Source organism: Epinephelus fuscoguttatus, linkage group LG2 (assembly GCF_011397635.1).
Source record: "Epinephelus fuscoguttatus linkage group LG2, E.fuscoguttatus.final_Chr_v1".
Taxonomy (NCBI): domain Eukaryota; kingdom Metazoa; phylum Chordata; class Actinopteri; order Perciformes; family Serranidae; genus Epinephelus; species Epinephelus fuscoguttatus.
This window is the reverse complement of record NC_064753.1, coordinates 21,962,961-21,980,564: the sequence shown is the minus strand read 5'-3', so window position 1 is coordinate 21,980,564 and position 17,604 is coordinate 21,962,961. Positions and strand designations below refer to the sequence as shown.

At 39.6% G+C, this 17,604-nt stretch overlaps 1 protein-coding gene across 4 annotated transcripts in view; it reads left to right on the top strand.

Moving 5' to 3' along the window:
* The window catches only part of furina (furin (paired basic amino acid cleaving enzyme) a), a 108,955-nt gene that overhangs the window by 49,655 nt on the left and 41,696 nt on the right, over positions 1–17,604 (top strand). For all 4 annotated transcript variants that reach the window (XM_049592728.1, XM_049592734.1, XM_049592742.1 and 1 more), the window contains exons 3-6: positions 3,545–3,643; positions 14,390–14,485; positions 17,099–17,227; positions 17,492–17,568. In XM_049592728.1, the coding sequence (XP_049448685.1) occupies positions 3,545–3,643; positions 14,390–14,485; positions 17,099–17,227; positions 17,492–17,568 (401 nt within the window). The remainder of the gene's footprint in view (positions 1–3,544; positions 3,644–14,389; positions 14,486–17,098; positions 17,228–17,491; positions 17,569–17,604) is intronic.

Sequence of the window (17,604 nt, the reverse complement as noted above, 5' to 3'; positions counted from 1 at the left end):
AAACATAATTGTGTCAACAGTCACTGGAGATGAGACACCAGACCTTTTGATAAGTGCTTTCCCACAAGGTAAATTTGGCAGGCAAACAAACCAGCAGACAGTAATTTTCCACTGTCTGTTACCACGCATTTTAATGAGGTTGATGGATTAATGCCTCACTTCAGTAATAGGCCACTCAGAGAGCACCGGTTAAGCCTGTTCTGCTCTATCAGTGCCCAGCTTATCGCATCAGTAATGGTCACTCACAAGTCCTGATCCGTTTGTTTCCACATCCTTTTTTCCATCTGAATGTCTTTGTCGTAAATGGCCCTTTTTTTTCCAGTGGAAAGCAGTTAAGCCTCGCTGAAACATTGTAGTCCTGAGATTAAATGCTCCAAAACATAAGCTCTTAAGTGTTGTTGCTGATTGCCAGATGATGATTGAGCTGCAAGGGGTAGACATTTAGCAGTACTGGAATGGGCTTCATGTTGCTGGATGAGGTTAACTGATGTGTGTGTGTGTTTGCATATGTTTGAAACAGTTGAGCTGTTTTGAATGTGAGGTGACCTCTGTCCCTGTATGTGTACATCCATGCATTTGTGCATAGGTACAAGGGTTTTTTTGGTCTGTCTTGGAACAGATCTCTGTCCACTTGGTCGAGATTTGTGCTTATATTGAGGTTGTTTTAGTTGTTGCAAGTGTCCATTCTGTTGTAGAAGTGTGGACTTAAAGTTTTAGGAAGTAATCATGTCAGACAAGCGACGAGTACTGTGTATAGTTGTACATCAGTATGTCCTGTGTAAAACATTTCAGACATTATTTTCTAATGCACCCAAATTTCCCGTCAGATCGTGATTTGCTACATTACCCAACATTACTTTGAAAGCCTCCAGATGTTTGTGAGCTTGCCGCACTTTTCAGATTGCAGTACGTAAAAGCAAAGACTGCAATTAACACGAAAACTAAATGTGGCCCTTTTTTTAATGAAAACGCAGCATGTGTTGTGGCTTCACCACAATCTGTTGATACTGCTGCCGGTGGACATATCGGGGTCGGTGTCTTCTCCAGTGAATTGCATAATGCAATTTCAAACAGAATGATGAGTTTCAAATGAAGTTGTTTCGCTTTGATTTAATTTTCTGACACCGAAACCCTGATTTTTTTTTTCTCTCTTCTTTTAATTCTCTCAAAGTGCTTTGTTGCAGCTTAGGAAAACTGACATTATGTTGTCTGTCAGATATCACGTCTAAAAAAATAAAATCCCTCCCATCACCAGAATTGGCACAGTGATACATCATCTTGGAACACACTGGCCAACCGGATGAATCGACCATCAATGCTTTTGTTTCAAGTATATCTTTTCACCGGCGTTAGTGTTATTTAGAGTTGCTTAATGAACCCCGTCACTCTCCACCCATGTCTTTGATCAGTGTCCCACCTCCCAGGCTCTTATCTGGGCTAACACAATGGTCCCACTACCTACTCTTATTCTTCTCTTCTTCAGAGAAGCTCCAGTCAGCTTAGCTAATGCCTCTGAATGTCAGCGTTTATCCCCTTTTTGTATCCTGCATTTTCTTTTTGGTCTTGTTCTTTAATGGTTTTAACTCACTCAGTCACTCTCACATACATGCACACGTGCACGCACGCACACGCACGCACACACACACACACACACACACACACACACGCAGACGGTTGTGGTGGTGGTTCCACTTCTGATATCACTGTAAAGTGTGTCTTCCCTCTTGGTTATTGCCTCCCTATTGTCCACCGGCTTTGTGTGCAGGGGCTTTTTGTGTCAGCCCGGCTGGAATCGGCCTGTTTACTGTGATTAAATGGGAGCAGAGGAGGTTGGGGAGACTGAACCGTGACTCTTTTTAGAGTGAAGGAATGCGGTACACATTGTAGTACCTCAGCTCTACAACAACCTTTGCCGGGACACAAAGTATCCCAGTCTGTTGAAAACAAATATGGATAATTTGTTCTCTTTTCTTTCACCACACCCTCATATATGTTCATGTTGCCTATAATTCATGCACAGCTCTGCACACAAAAATCCGTTCATGACTCAGTCTAGCTGCATTTTCCCATTTTCTCTTTAGTGAAAATGTTAACAATTCAGAGCATATGGAGCCGTTAACGCCACCTGAGTACCTCATAGAAGTTTGATTGGTCAGCTGCTAAACACAGTATTTAAAAGTAAAAAATGTTTCTTTGAACTCTGTTTCCCTTTATCTAGATTGGGGTTCGATTCAGTTCAATTTTATTTATGTAGCACAACCGCTGCAATTTGCCCCGGAGGGCTTAACAACCTTTAACAGGGAAAAAAATGGAAGAAAGCTCAGAAAGAGCAACTGAGGACAAATCCATCTTTCAGGACGGACAGACGTGAAATAGATGTTGTGTGTACAAGGTTGCAACTTACATTTTTTCCACACTCAGTTAATCTGTTTTTTCAATTGAATAATCAATCTATAAACACCCCTAAAGAATTTAAATTTGAGATCAACTGTTGGTCTTTTACTTGATAAATAATTAGAATTATTAATGGTTTATTAGATTGTTTTCTCTGTCAATCAATGAATTGGGTAGTTGTTTCAGCACTCGTGTAGAGTCACACCACCTATTTCAAATCCCCAGCTGTGATGTGGAGCACTTTTCTTTGCTCACACAATATATTCTTTAAAGTAAAGTGTGTCACTGCTCACTGCTCTATTAATGACCTTGATTACACAGTGGTAATAACTGGACTGAGCACAGAGGATTATGGGTCCTGTATTGGGTTTCCCACAGGGGAATGTGTAAGTCAGCGTGGTGGTATCAGGCGTTAGAGAGGGTTATTGAGAGGGAAAATGAAATAGGTTCTCTAATTCTGAACATACCTTTTACTGACTAATGCAGCCCATTAGCTTCACTTGGCACCGCAAAATGCAGAGAAATGAAGAGAAAATGATTTGTGGCGGCGAGGATGGGGAGAGATTTGTTAACCCCCTACCACCTGAGTAGACGTTTGCTATAGAGAGAAAAGGGCAATCTAAATGTCAAGGTTTTTACACAGGGCTTACTGTAACATGAGTCCAATATAATGATACCTCTAAAATCTTTAATGCTGCTGCTTTTGGTTATTTGATGCGGTAGGATGCTGTAGTTAACAGTGCTGTAGACTTAACAGGGAAAAAAATCATAAATAATGGATTTACTGTATGCATCTGTTCATTTATTCATTACATGTTTCGATCCAGGCTTGTAAATCGGCCCAATTTTTCTGCGTAACTAGTGTGAAGGTTTACATACTTGTTTCTGGGTCTCCATTTTTATTGCATCATGAGCCAAGTATCCAAACTGAGTACAGCTATCTAACTTGTTTAATTCATGGCTTTGTGCATTATTGTCCCCTGTCCTCAACCACTATGCCATTTTGACATAGTGGTTTAGCGGTAGAGAGCTAGCGTGACCACAGTAATTTCATACTTCATTTAGGCTATTGTCAGATGTGGGGGTATTATCAGATTACAAAGTCAAACACCCTCATGTGGTAACTTCTCATATCTCTTTGTCTTTTCAGGTATTTGGCGATTATTATCACTTCCGGCATCGTACAGTGGTGAAGAGATCGCTGTCGGACCACAGGGGGACACAAGTCCGTCTTCAAAAAGATCCCAGGGTAAGGAGTTTGGACTGTGTGATAGACAGACTTTGTGTTCGTGGATGTGGATGAGGTTTATTGATGTTTGCTGCAGGGAGAAAGTGGAGGTGCAGTTGCTGTATTTGTAGTGTCAGCCATGAGTGGTGGTTGTGGTGTAGCTATGGAGAACACGGTCAGAGCATTTTTCCTGCCACTTGGGAGGTAAATGTTTCTGAATCAGGTATTTGGAGTGCTTGTTTATATTCAGCATTTGACCCAGTAAACACTTATCCTCTCTCTAGGCTCTGAATGGGTTTGACATGAGCTTGGAAATACTACTTTACATATAGTGTTTTTTTCATTTGTCATCTTACAATCACGAGCTGTTGTGTGGTGTCAATATAATCATGTCAGATGTCTCCAGTATATCTTACAGTAAGGAGCTTGAGCTCTTGGTTAAAACTTGAAACTGAGGCAGTGATTGTTTAGCCACATTTTAGCTTTTTAACTAAGTGTTTGGGGCATAATGAACATTGCAGTGGATATTGTGATATAGAAGAAGTGAATTATGCTGATTTAACGTCCAACATTATTTCCACAATAAAAATGCAAGGTCACTTGAGTGTGGCAAAATGCAAAACTTGCAGTATATCATCCAAGCAGATAATGTAGTACCTTCTCTCGATGGGGCTTTGAAAAAAAGGTTTTTCTGCATGAAGGACTTATAACTTCTCATTATTTAAAAACCCTAAATGTACTCTCGTGAGTCTTTATGTGATCCTCAAACCAAACACCTTAACATCCTCTTCCTAACTCATGTTATTACTGTTAAATACTATAGCCATGTATTCACCTGTTACTATTATACAGTAGAATATCAAGCTTGATCTTCTATATTGGATCATTATAAGGGATTCATTCATCATTTAAAGTCTCTAAAAGCTGTTGCATCTAAGCTGAAACTAATTTGATAGGTGATTTGGGTTTAATTATTCAGTCAGTCCACTTAATGATCAGTTACAGTCACTGTGTTAGTAGAAACAAAGAAGAAAATAAGCCAACAGCCACGGGGCAAAGAACCAAACCCTTAGTCTTCATTTGTCACCTTCTTATTTAATGGCTGTCTGAAACGAACCAGGGCGTTCACTCTGCCGGTTTTCCTTTCACCTGAGTGCTCAGAGGTGTGTCGGTGCTCCACACTCCTCTGTAAAATCCTTCCTTCTCCTTGACCTATCTAAATTGAAAGTTCATATGTGTATTTTCCCTGCTGTTTTGCAAGAGAGTTTGAGGTTAGTTTGAAAATGAGTCTGTGTCCTACCCCGTAGGGAAGGACAAAGGGAAGAGTGTGAAATTAACACTCATAGCTGTGGGAATACAAGGGAGTGTGCGCCGGAGAAAAAAAGATGTATGAGCACTTTATGAAGAACCTTCTATCAGCCTTTCAAAGCACTTTTCTGAAACTGATTGAATACAGCAATATAAAAACCTGAACAACAAATGTGATACTTTTAAAGGCCAAATGACGTTTTGTTTTTGAGTTTACTTAACTATTAAATTTGCTAAAAAGCTCAAGGCATTAAAGTAAATGTCTGGAGTGCCGAGCAAAAATATTTAAAGTTGAGATGAATTAGGTAAGAGTCAGAAATATAAAAATGCAGCAGGTAAAGGGTTTTTGTAGTTAAGGAAAAAATCTTTTGAGAACTACAGGGGTGGATCTGGCCTATTACATAAGAAAACCGTTTAAAATTGACATTGTAGTTTCCTAGAGCCCAAAATGATGTCATGAAGTGTCTTGTTTTTTCCAACAAACAGTACGATCACCTCAAAATATTTAATTAACTAGAAGGCGAAGACAAGAAAAAGCAGCAAAGCTTCACATTTAACAAATTAAACAGAAAATGTTTGCGTCTTTTACTTAAAAGTGACTTAAATTACCAAATTTCTTGGGTAAAGAATTGCATTTATAGTACTTTTATCCAAAATGCTCTCCTCAGTTTGCCTCTCGTTCACCCATATAGCAGTGACATTGCTTCTGTAACAGAGCTTTACTTCACTAGTTTTCTATAGTATTTTGTGTGATGTCCCTTTCTTCTATAGTATCTCTGTGGACAGGGGAGTGTCAGTCTATTTTTGTTATGACAGGAGGGTTTGTTTTCAGACAGCTTCTCTGCATCCTCAGTAAACTCAGCTTACACGTAAGTTTCAGTTGACAGCAGCACTTCAGAGCAACTGCGTAGCTGTTAAATGTCGCTGAAACAAAGACAAAACAGTCACTTAAAAAAAACAAAAAAAAAAAACAGAGCAGCCTTTTCTTGCATCGCTGGCTGACACCCGCTGTCAATGTGAAAATTATTAATTGGAACTGCCGGCTGCTTTTTATTTGTTTGTGCTCCTCCGTGGTTCACTGGCTGACAACGCCGTGCATCGGGAGAACGTCAAAGTGTTTTAACAGAGTGCAGCAGGGCGCTCGTGACAGCTGGCGTACCCAGAGCACAATGGGTTACAATGAACAATGAATCTGAAATGGCTCGGGCTTTATATAGCCAATTGTGATCAATTGACTCCAATGATGATCCTACAGGCTGGCTCAGGCTCTTCGACTCGAGTCGTCATCAGGTTCTTTGTTTTCCCCGCTGGTCTGACTTCATTCTTGTGTTATTTTTTTCCTCCTTCTTTTTATGGTAGAGTCTACAAGAAACTTGAATTGTGAGAAAATGTTTCACGTTGTACCTCATTTCTCTGCCTTCTCCTAAGACTGTCTCTTCTTTCTGTCTCCGTAATCTCAGGATGCATTTTGAGCATATTTAATATAGGGAGGAATGTGTCCCCCACTAATCTATATTATAATTGCTGTCTTGGCCCAGCTCATTTCAGTAAGGAGAGAATTTCAAGCACAATTATAGCAATTTAGATAAATCTCCATGTAAATATATTAAGTGCAAATGCAGAAGCATCATATACATCAATACTAATCTACTGCCTTTAAAAAAAGCAAATGACTTGCCATGCTGTCATGCTGTGCAGCTACATAGCACAGGTGCACACTGGGAATAGCACAACTTCTGCTGGGTTTGTTTGTGTCCATGTTAGAAATCGTCCACCGCCCTCTTTGGGATTTCCTTGAACAGTGCGGCTCCATTTCCTGTTGTTGAATTCCTTTTTTCCCACAGCACCTCAGAGAAAGTGGAGCGGTACAGCTCCAGGTCCTCCTGTCTGTGCAGGAGGGGCCAGGTCAGCTTGTCAGTATACCCACAGGAATTTACAAGATTTTGTTTTATCTATTTGTTTGTTTATTGAATCAAGGGAGCTTTGTAAATGCTGCAATAGCTTGCAATTTTTTACCAAATCCCTGCGGTTTGTATGTATAGATACCCTCGGATCTAAACTTTGATTCATTTTTGCAACTGTGCTGCAATTAATAGTCTGATCAAAGCATAGCCAGCAATTTGATTCACATTTGCATTAGTATCAGCTGCATTTTCTTTCTAGAAAAGAAAAACATTGCAAACATATTTCTTATGGGAGGAATTTTGAATTCTAGAGAGACCATCCTTTTTAACCGGTTGAGATGAGGCCTGAACAAAAGGCTCAGTAAACTTCCTTTGAAGAGTGTCTAATTACTGACAAAAGCAGCTGGACTTCTGCCAGATCTCATAGACTGGCTAACAGAGCCCTGTTAATAGGGTCTATTGAAGATTTAAAGCTCGGGTCTATCTGCTACCTCCATGCCTTCTACTGTTTTCTGTTTTATACTGTTGTTGCTTTGTTATTGTTGTGGGCAGCTTTTGCTTTGGTGTTTTTGTTTGGTTAGATGAAAAGAAGAGAAGGAATAAGACAGACATAGCAGAGCAATGAGTGGTTCACTGCTTTTATTTTCAGTATCATAATTACAGCAAGAATAGTAGCAGTTGTAACAAAAATATAAAAAAAAAAGCTCGAGCATAAATGTAAATGACAGAGCCGCTGATCTGTGCTGTAATTGGGATTGTGTTCCTTTATTTTAATGATGCTTCATTCGAGGTTTCCATTTGGCCTCAGAGGGAGGATGCTATGTTTGTATAATGAAACAGGACAAAGAGGTGGGTGGGACAAAATGAGCAGGGTGGGGAATATGTTTGTTGGACAGATAAGATTCTCCACCTGAACACCAACTCAGCAGTCTGCGAGCATTTGGTTTTGCATTGAATCGGTCTGGACGCATGAGATAGACACCGTTTTCCATTTTCAAAGCCTGTTTATAATGAAAAATGCTGTTTGTCAACTTCTGGGCTCTGTGTTCTGTCACAGACTATTAAAGAATTTTCGAAACACCATTCACATGAAAACTGCAAAATAGAAAAATGGAAATGTTTTATTCTAACTCTCTTGCCAAAAGTAGGAGATCTATTCAATATGAATTATGAGGTTGGAGCTGAGAAATATGACTTGTATTGTTTGTTGTCCCTTTTTTCTCTGAATATGGAGGAGGAGGAGGAAAACATTTTGTTGGAAACAAGGACTTTGACCTAAAGTATAGTTTAATATTCACATTTATTTTTTTTTTAATAATTTTACAGAATAGTTATACAGTATATTTTGATAATGATTGGGAAGTAATGTAAGGCTGCTATCAGGTAGATAGATCTCTAGAAAACTTACGACTGATTAAGAGCTTAATGATTAATTTCAACTATCTGCGCATTGAAATTAAGTATGTCTTCCCACAAATGGGACAGAAAGTACTAAAATGAAGGTAATTACTGTACAGTTGTGTTTCAGCTTTCAGGAAGTTTTTTCCCCCCAGAGTTTACTGATTCAGCATCTTCATGATGTTTTGTGAACACACCCAAGCCACTAATGTGTGCATCATTTCCTTATGGCTAGAAATCAGGTCTTTGTTGTGTTTTCCCAAGAACTGTGTTTGACATTAAAGGGGACCTATCATTTGTAGTTTTACACTTGTATTTTAGGTTTCTACTAGAACATGTTTAAATGCTTTGTTTCCATGCAGTAATGCTTTGTGTATGGAGTAAATCCCTAGTGGTCACTGCAAAGAAATGCATCTCTTTATGGATGGATAAAAACGCCACCACAGAGATTGGCAGAAAAGTTAATTTTATGTGTTTTTTGCTGTCCAATCTTGTGGAATGTGTGTGTGGAGCTGTACAAAGACAAAAACAGGGCCACTAATGCTTGGTGACAAATAAAAAAGGAGGTTGGCCTGTCTGGTGTGCAGCCAGTTTAGTGAAATATTTAATTGAAAGATGTACGATCCACTATGTATGCGCTTCATATCAGTTTCAGCGCTTACCTGCTACCAATGTTAGCTAGCTAAACATGCCGTCAAACTTTTCAAGTAGAAAAAATGTATAATAGAGGTGTGTTACATACATTGGTCTGTTAGCTAATTTGTTTTTAAGCTAAATTTTTTTCACCATATTTGAGAGAAAAAAAAAACGTAACGAGGAATTTCTCAAGCACACAGAGGTTCTCATAGGCATTAATGGACTTCTAGTTGACTCACATACATACACAGAGCTATGTGGAAACAAGGTGTTAATGTTCAAAAAACACTCTAGTTTCCTCATTATTTAATCTTGCAGAGAAAATTGCTATTCCAACATTGGTAACAACTGTCTATTCTGCAGAGTAACCCAAACAAAGGAAGAGACCCTAAAAGAAAGTCTGACCATAAATGAAATAAAACCATCAATATCCGTGAAGCTTTTCAGAGATTATATAGAAATTATATATTCAGTAGTTTAGCCATCTGCTAAATCAAGCCAATGCGCATGGCTGCAGCTTTAGGTTCACGTTTATGTAGCTAACGTTAGCAAGAGCCTCGAATCACTGTGTGTCCTTCGCGTCATTCGCCTAAACTATAGGCCACCTCGCTGGGAGGAGTGCAGGCAGCAGCTCTGGAGACGGACCCCTAGTCAGCAGCCGCAGTACCCCCAGCTACAGGGAAGTGGACAGCCCTAACTTCCTACCAGATCAGAAAACTTTCTGTTGCTGCCGTTACACAAGTTAGACCAGGTTCTGCCACTGGCTATCAACCCACTGTAACACCCAGGTGCAGGGGAGTTTGCACTGGCTGAATTAGAGCCGCTCCAGCTGCTGACTGAAGGTCAGTCTCTGAAGCTGCGGATCACTCTTCCCCTGGCCAAGCAGGCAAGGTAGTGGTGATTAAGGTGGGGGAACCATGGTATGGTTGGTTTGCTAATTCTTATATCAACTGAGAGAAAGAGCAAGACAAGGAGGAACTAGGCAAATGTGCTGCGCACAACTCTCATATTAAATGAGATTTAATAAGTCAATATGGGAAACAGTGGATTACTGTATGAACCATGTGCGTATGCTGGTGGTCGTCTGGTTGGAGGGGCTTAGGACATAGAAGGGAGATTTTACAGATTTCTGCCTGCCCCAGCTTCAAGACAACTGGATGCACAAATTAGCACCAATTAACTGGTGTCACTGAGGAGCGAAAAGGAGCAGAAACTGTTGCTACTGTACTGAAGCTAAACTGCATGCTTGCTGAAAGTATATGAGTTAAGGTTGAGCAGTCTTGTTATTTCCTTGTTTTTATTGGTGTGTTAAAGTCGGACCCTGTGGTTTGACCATAATGGGCATGTGAAAAGATTTACCTTTTGTGGAACAAAAATATCTTAACTACTGGTTGCTGAACTGCAATTTATATTTATATAAAAATTGACAGTGTGAAACCTTTTGGCTGCTGTAATCAAATATGAACAGTTTTTTATGGTCATAAAAACAAAACCCTTAAGGAAGGAATCAAGTGTTTTGGATTGAATTTAAAGCATATACAGTCATCAGTTAATGCACTCCCAGTTTTACACATTGGTGTGGTCTTTCTACAGGAGTTGTTGTACCAGTCTGTCTTGTTAGACCTAGTAGCATTACTGTAACATTCCCTACACATCTCAAGTGTGAATACAAGCTGTCACTTTGTCTGGAACAGCATGCACAAGATTACAAAGGGACTTTCATACAATGGTTTTGTGTAGCCTATACTATGCAAAACATTACCAAGGAATTAAAAGCTACACCGTGCTCTGCAGTGATACTGAGATGATTTAAGGAGTGGATTTGATGTATTGCAAGCTACACTCAGTGCAGTAAACAGTTTGTTGCCATGTTCGTTAAACATAACTTCCTGTGTTGCCCCAGAAAACAAATATTGCGCAAGTACTGCGTCCTTTTCCTGAGGAACCCTGTCATGTTTGAACAGAATCAGCATGGGTGTTTCCCACAACAGAGAGCTACCATACGTATGTGAGAAATACAAGTTTCGTAAAGGATTTAATGTGTGATTAAACAGCAGATAAGGAAATGGAGGAGGGGAAGCCACACATTGCCTTATGACGCAAGACAAAATAGCTTGTGTCTATCTGACAGAAAATCACATGGATTAGTGTAATGATGATGAATATTTTCCCCTGCATACAACTGAGTCATTGTCACTAACAGTGTAGAGACCCTTTTAAGTCAGTACTGCCATTTTCTTTGAAACATGGAGCCAATATTAAATCCTGACTGAGAGAACCGTGTTAACGACTGCCTTTTTATCTCAAACTAATTAGATGTAGTAAAAATGTCATGTTGGAATAGGCTTGTGAAACTCGAGGGATCTGAATCTGTTCTTCTAAAAGTTTGATAGTGATAAGATACATATTTATCGATTCACTTAATAGAAGATTGAGTAGCTGATAAGATGGAATTCATATTAGATTTGATTTAGTGCTACAAGAGGCAGTATTGGATTTTCTGTTGTTGTCCTCATCTTTGCGTAGGACCTGCCACAGGGCGCAACACCTAGTAACTAGTTTAGAAACAGAAATGTCAATTTTGACATTATAGTAAGTGGCAAATATAGACCATGTGGGCACAAAAACGTTAACAGCTTCTGACCAGTTGTAAATATTTCTGCGACATTATGTACCACCGTGATTTATCTTTTCATTGTGTTTCTGCAAGGGAATTTACCAGAATACAGTGCAGAGGAGGTCTGCATTTATATTTTGGACGTGCTGCATAAGATTTTGTCTTCCAAAAGCAAAAGTCGTCAGGCTGAAACCATCAGTACAAAGAAAAAGTTAGGAGTGTGTGGAAGTTTTGATTGGACTTAATTTGTTGGAACCCACAAAAGACAGTCTGCAAACTACAGCTGACAAACACAGATGGAAATGTCAGCAAGTGTGGGAAATGGATAAACAAAACAAAGAAGTCGACTATTTTTACGCTACTGAGAATCCATACTGCATATGTTCAGATTATACAGCAACAGTACGTCTACAAAAAAGGAACCTTGCTCTATTATTTAAGTTTTGATTGCGCTTTAATAGTTGTAACGCACAGAAGACAATCCACAATATACACAAACATGTATTTTGGTATCATGTTGAAAGTTTCACCACAACAAATTGATGTAGTGGATCCATTTATATATATAAAATGGGTTTCGCACATTGTGGATTACTTCCTGTCAGTTTCTGGGCCATGTGACATTTGTGACTTCCCGCAGATATGTTTGCAGATTTTTGTTCAATCATACCACAGCAGATCTGCAGAAAAAAAATCTGCGTATGAAAGGTGCAGTTACTAATTACACCAGCAGATGGTGACATTTCACATGCGCTTACAGAACCACAGTCTGTACTGGAAGAAGGCTAAAACTGGAGTTGACCCAACATCCGCATCCGAACAACAGGAGACAACAAAGAGAATGACAGCAGCCTGGCTTCAACCAGGTTCTGTAACCAGGAGAATCTTTATTTAAACCAATGGTTGTGATTCACAATTGAGTTTATGATCACCATGTCAGAAGAATGAAGCAGTAGCTTTGATACGATGAAAATCAAATATCATGATATTTTTGACCAGATACCTCGATATTGATATATCAACAATATTGTAGGGTTTGCCTTCACAAAATATTCACACAGTGAGATTTTTGATAAATAATCATCAGTAATGTGGATATAATGTCCAGGTAAAGGCAAATAGTAGAACACCAGTCTGGTATGTGTATGTAGTTGAAAACTGAATCATGATTGTTGGGTTGAATAACGCTGCTCCACTTTGTCTTTTACCTCCTAGTTGTGGTGTTGTCTCCTTTGGTTCAGATGGGGATGTTAGGTCAACTAGTAATTTAGCCTTCTTCCAGTACAGACTCTGTAAGCTCATATAAAGTAATGTCTCCACCTGCTGGTATAATTAGTAACTGCACGTCACATTTTTTTTTTTCCCCCACAGATTGGCCGCATTACAAATTGGACAAAAATCTGCAAAACTTATCAGAGGGAAGTCACAAATGTCGTATGGCCCACAAACTTACAGGAAGCGATCCACAAATTTGCCAAACTGGTGCACATGTTCAAATGGATCCATAAATCTGTAAATATGACTTTACATGTATTTTGTGGCAAAACTATTAACATTTATAAAACCTATATCATCTTAACATGAAATTTAAAAAATGTATTTGCATAGTAAGTTGTGCATATTTGCAAATTCATCCATATGTTTGTATTAGTGAGACAGTACAAATAAAAAAACATGTTTGTGCATAGTGGAATATTGTTAATTTATATTCTGAACATATATAGTAAGGATTCTCAATGGTGTGAAAATAGTCGGCCACTTTTTATCTCACATTTCCCACGTTTGGCGACATATCCGTCGATGTTTTCCAGCAGTGGTTCTTTAACTTAATGTGTCAGTGCCCATGATTGTATCTCTCCCTAAGTGAACATTTTCATCGTGAAAAAGCTGTCACCGAGGTTTGTGTGCAAACTGCCACAGCTGCACCTCACGGTGCTGACCTCATCATCCCAGTAAGAGTCAGATGAATCCTGGTGGAAACGTCTCCTCCACTTAGACTGATTGAGCTTCTCAGCCGTTAAGGGAGCGAACACAAACAGGAACTGGCACACAAACCTTTCTGCTCCTTGAAGTGAAATTATTCCATTATGGCGTTATATTATGGTAGTGTTGAATTGGCACCGCTTCAGTGTAACAGCTAATGTGACCTTCATTACTTCTTTCCTTTTTTTACTCTTGTGTCTCTGGTGATCTGCAGAGGCGGAGAGACAGAGAGAGAGGTGCACTGTGATTTGGTTGTCCTTCACATCAGGTGCTCTGTCCTTGCGGCAGGCAGTTCTCTGTCTTCCGTCTCTGACATTATTCTTTCTGTTCTCTCTCATCTACCCGAGCGTTTTTGCTGTACAGGGAGCACAACTCTGCAGAGCGAGTGAGATGCAGGCTTATTTTCACTGTATGCATTCTGCTGCTGTCAACACTTTCTGCCAGAGCTCGCACGTTATGAAAGCCTGCTGCAGACTTTTGTGTCGGTAGACTTGTACTGAATTTGTACCTCTGTGTGTGTATATTGTTAGCATGTATACATGTTTAGATGTACCCATAAGCATAATAGATCCTGATGCATCCAATTTTACACTAATCCAGAAGTTTTAATGAGTCCCGGGCTGCTCTGGAGTTCATCAGCAAGTCTCATTAGTGAGGAGTCTGCGATACCCCTGTGCCTCTAATCTCACTCTGTCTGCTGTCATCCCGCTGAGAATGTGGATCTCTATTAATTCATTTGACATGGCGACCCTCATGTCCTGCACATAATTAATTCTTGTTCTGTTTCTTTTTTTCCCCTTTTTTAATATGACAGTGAGTGGAACCTTTGTGGCTGGAGTTTTTTTGTCCACTGAGCCTCACCTTTTTGTTAGTATTGCTGATTTCTAAATGTGTATTTCTGTTTGTGCACTTCCTGTTCAGGTGACTTGGGCTGAGCAACAAGTGTCAAAACGGAGGAAAAAGAGGGATGTCTACGAAGATCCGTTAGATCCCAAGTTCAGAGACCAGTGGTACCTGGTGAGTATGAGCATTCCTGAGCAGAAACAACATTGAATAAAAGGCTGTGCTGTCTGTTTTGTGTGCATCTGTTGAACATAATTCAGAGCCACACACTGGTTGAGCTTTTTATCCACCCTAAAGTCAATACACGTAATTAAATTTAGGGCTGTGATGTTTCCCCCGAGTCAAAAGACAAGCTTGTATGAATCCAATATGCCGCCTTTGTGCGAAATGCTGTTATGTGTCTTGTTTGCAGAACACGAAGCACAAGACTGAGCAACTTCACCTAAAGATTTTAGCTTGAACGATAGCATACATGCACACACATGCACTTTTGAATCCTGAATTGCATGCTTTTTCAAACCGGTGGTTTACTTTTGTCTGTATAGCAACAAAGACAGAAAGCAGAGGAGTAGACAGAGGCGATTCACCTTGAGTCGCTCTTGTTCTCAGTTGATTGATTTTCACGTTTGACTTGAAGAATGTCACTGATACGTCGGCCTGTTAAAAGCAGCAGTAACAACCCCGAGATTTTCTGTTCGGCTCCACTCTTCCTTCAATTACTGTGAGGGTGCTTCAGGTGGAAGGAAATTCATGGTGATGCAAAACAGACTTGCATCACCAGTTGTTCAAAATGTTTTTGCTTTAACAGAGGCACACTGACTTCCCCTGTGTGTTGGAGTAGTTAGTGGCAACTTGAAAGGCAAATGAGTAGATAAGAGCCTGCTGCCTGATTGTATTAATGTGACGAGATGTAACTGATTCTGCCATATGTTCACAGCAGTTATTCGTATTTAAATGATATCACAACCTGTCAGCACTACATAAGGATGTGGAAAAGTTTTGTGCAAAATTAAATAGCATTTTTAGTGTCTCTTTGGGCTACTGCCAATGAGTATTATCACTGTTGATTATCCAACATTTATTTTTTCAATTTATCCTGTTGTCTGTAAAATGTGAGAAAAATGACCACAATTTTCCAGATTCTGTAATCAAAACAGTTATTGATCAGTGTCCTCGTAATCAACCCTAGCATCTTTGTTGGCACATTTAAAAAAATGACAAACGTTCTATGATAGGAAACTGTTATTATTACTGCTAAACCTGCTATGCTGGTATTTATGAACATGATGCACTCTTTTTAAAGAGGTGCTGATCCTGTGTGAGTGGAAAGCACAAAACTAAAGATTGATTTCTATTTATAAGTCTGTGGGCGTCCCATGAGGAAGTAAAGCTCATTAAACACCAAAAGACATGAAAACTGGAGCAACACCTTTGCTATTCTCGGATCCATTCCATTATTGGGATCAGCCGAGCTGTGAACAGAACATAATTGTCACCATTTCATAAAGACCATTTGAACATATTAGCAGTTAACAAACCAAACAATCTCTATTTGCATGTGAGGTTGGTGTTAATTGAGATGAAGCTGTTGACTGTGGACAAGTCATGTACTGTGTGAATATCGACACACTTCTGTGATACAGGAAAATATACCCTCAGTGTATTTTAGATAATAAGGGATCGTTTAAAAGTGCAAAGATGTAGCAGAGGTTTTTGGGTTGCAGGAATGTGCTGTCGCTCTCGCCCGGCAGGAAATAATTCTGTGCCTCATTAAAACTGAACCTGGCTGGCCAGAGAAGAGTGTGGGTGGGTTTGTTGGCAGGATGTCCTTGGCGGACAGATGCTAATGGTCAGCATCTGCTGTTAAAATGAATATTTAATATTTTTCTGATATTTATCTAAATGATGAGATGCGATAAATCATGGGCAAGCCTTGAGGCAGAAATCTTAAGCTGTACATACTGTATGCTCGCAGGCTCGAGATGTCAGTGTGGAGAGCCAGTGCTGAGATTAAGGAAGATTAACTTGATGAGCAATATTCAAAACGAAACCTTGCACATGCCTCTCACAGATTCATTATGCATCCGGTGTGTCAGCCACAAAAGGCCTTTTTCAGTTTGAATCAGCATTGCAGATCACAACTTTCAGCTTTAATTGATTTTCTCCTTGATGGTTTAAATGTCAATGACGGTACAAGGCTGAACAATCCCTATCCTCCTGATAGACCGCATTTACAAGGGTCTGATATCTAAGGGGAAACTGTGGTAGCGGCTACATCAGACACATAATATTTAACAGGAGGTACACTTAAAAAGAGGAGCTTTGAACTTGATGAAAGCCAGACATGGCTTTTGACCAAAGGTCAAGTTGAATGTCAGAAGCACATCAAAAAGCATACAGGATGATTACTATGTGCCATGATCCAGTTCATAGGTGCTTTGCTTGGTATTAATAATAAATGCAATAATTGCAAGCATGGCATTGATGCTTTTTCGAATAGAGATACTCTTTGTAACCTTGCAATACAGACTTCACCTCATTGAGAAACTTTATCTATTCACTAAGGAAGAATGACTGAAATTCAATAAGCCGCACCTTTTCCCTGGATGCTTCAGTCAAGAGCTCAGTCTTCATCAAAATGTCTTAAATGATTGCCTTTTTTTTTTTTTTTTTTTTTTTTTTTTAAGTAAGCTCTCCAGATTCAGTTAAAAGCACATTCTTGTCAGCGCTCAGGTGTCTCTCAGATAATTAGATTCCATCTAAGTTATTTGCTTTCTCTATCCTCAGTACAACAGCAACCACCGTGACTTGAATGCCAAATCTGCGTGGCAGTTGGGCTACACAGGTAAAGGAGTGGTGGTGTCCATCCTGGATGATGGAATAGAGAGGAACCATCCTGACTTGATGCAGAACTACGTGAGTATAACTCCTAAATGAGCTGAAAGGTGTTTTCCATGGAGAGGCTGTTACTGCAGCAGCAAACAGAGTGAAGATAAGAACAGAATAAATAGAGTAGATTTTGAATTAAAGATAGTGCTCCCTTTTGGTGAAACTGAGCGGCTGATGGGTTTTAAGAATCGTTTCTGTGAAGATTTAAGGTTTTAAATTTTGCAGAATTTTGAATACTTGAGTGTGGCAAACCCTAACAGACTCTAACAGCTTATCTGTGTCTTTATTTAGGACCCAGATGCCAGCTATGATGTGAATGATGGCGACCCAGATCCTCAGCCTCGATACACGCAACTTAATGACAACAGGTAGGAATCTACGCAGATGATTTAATTTCCACTCTT